At 12.7% G+C, this 1603-nt stretch overlaps 1 protein-coding gene across 1 annotated transcript, besides 5 other annotated features; it reads right to left on the bottom strand. All coding sequences in view use genetic code 6, as the record gives it.

The window, feature by feature from the left end:
* Positions 1 to 237: 237 nt before the first annotated feature.
* Positions 238 to 879, bottom strand: IMG5_123620 (s-phase kinase-associated, putative; the record flags this gene model as incomplete). Its single annotated transcript, XM_004032314.1, has 1 exon — positions 238 to 879. A coding segment is annotated over one exon (558 nt), but the record flags the coding sequence as incomplete, so codon positions are not given.
* A 196-nt stretch (positions 880 to 1075) lies between these two features.
* Positions 1076 to 1190: a microsatellite.
* Positions 1079 to 1139: a microsatellite.
* Positions 1160 to 1198: a microsatellite.
* Positions 1160 to 1203: a microsatellite.
* A 6-nt stretch (positions 1204 to 1209) lies between these two features.
* Positions 1210 to 1251: a microsatellite.
* Between the last annotated feature and the right edge of the window lie 352 nt (positions 1252 to 1603).

Genomic DNA, 1603 nt, shown 5'->3' with positions numbered 1-1603 from the left:
AAAAATTTGCTAGCTTTATATATTTGATTGAAATTCAACTAAACTATTTTCTAATAATCATAATTAAATTTTCCTTATTTTTAAATGATAATACTTTTTTTTCTTATTTCTAATATAATTATTTTATAATTTTAAAAACAAATTTTCTAATCTATTGTTTATTTAATATTATTTTTTTATTTGAAATTAAATAATATAATCATTAAATTAAAAAAAATATATATATGTATATAATTAAGCAAAAGAAATAATAAAAATATTTATAATAATAGAAAGAAAGAAAAATACTAACATTTATTTATAAAATAAAAAAAAAAAAAATCAATTATCCCTAATCCAAGGATGATCTTTTTAAATCTTCTCATCTTATTCAATAGTAATATCTTCAGTGACATTTAAGTTCTTCTTAAGATCTTCAAAAGACTATTAATCATTTCCAAAATAGAATTCGCTTGCCAATCTACAAATACATACATCATAAAGACTCTAAATCTACAAATAATAAGCTGCCTAAATTAAATCTCTCAATTTTGTATCATTATATATTTTGTAATCCTTAATAAATAAATAATCCTATTCGCATAAATTTGTCTATAAATTATTTGATTTTAAAGGCCTTTTTATTTAAGGAGGAGTCCAATTATGTCTTTTGCAATAACTTATGATTGTATTTAACATTTCTTTAGTAATTTCTTATATAGGAATATCTTCATCTGGATTATTTTCATGCATATCATATATTAAACCTGAAACATTTTTAAAACGAAAATCTACAGATACTTTTTGATCTCCCTATACAACTAAATTTATATCTTTTGTATTGTTTGCTTATTCTAAATCCATTTTTTTTAAAAAAAAATTAATTAATTTATTGTAATTATATAATTAATTATTTATTTAAAAAAATAAATATATTAATATTAGGATTATTTTATTAAAATATTTTTAAATTAAATAATATTAATATTATATTTCTATAAATATAATATTTAAAATTTAGTAATCGTATTATATTTTATAACTAATAAGTTTTATTAAATAAGAAAAAAAATTATTAAAGATTTTAATTAAAATGTATATATAAATATACATGAATATAAAAATACAAAAATATATAAAAATATATTAATATATAAATATGTATAAAAAATTATAATAAATATATATTATATATATATATATTATATATATTATATATTTATAATTAAATTTATTTTCTATTAATATTTTTTTATTTTATTTAAAATTTTTATATATAATTTTAATAATTTATTATATTTTTTATTAAACTTTCAATTTATATTTTTTATATTTAACATTTTATAATTTAATATTTTTTTAATAAAATAAATATTTATTAATAAATATATTTAAAAATTCAAAAACATATAAATTTTTAAAATTTTTAATTTAACTAATAATTTTATAATATTTACACTTAAGTAAATATATTAATTTTATATTATTAATAATAATTTACTAAATAAATTATTTATTTACATATTTTTTAAAAAATAATCTCAAATATTCTATATCCAAGGATGATTATTTTTAATTATTTAATCATCTTTAAAATTTATATCTTACTTAACACCTAAAATAC

Source organism: Ichthyophthirius multifiliis, assembly GCF_000220395.1.
Source record: "Ichthyophthirius multifiliis unplaced genomic scaffold scaff_1120509250980, whole genome shotgun sequence".
Taxonomy (NCBI): domain Eukaryota; phylum Ciliophora; class Oligohymenophorea; order Hymenostomatida; genus Ichthyophthirius; species Ichthyophthirius multifiliis.
This window is presented reverse-complemented; position numbering and strand designations above follow the sequence as displayed.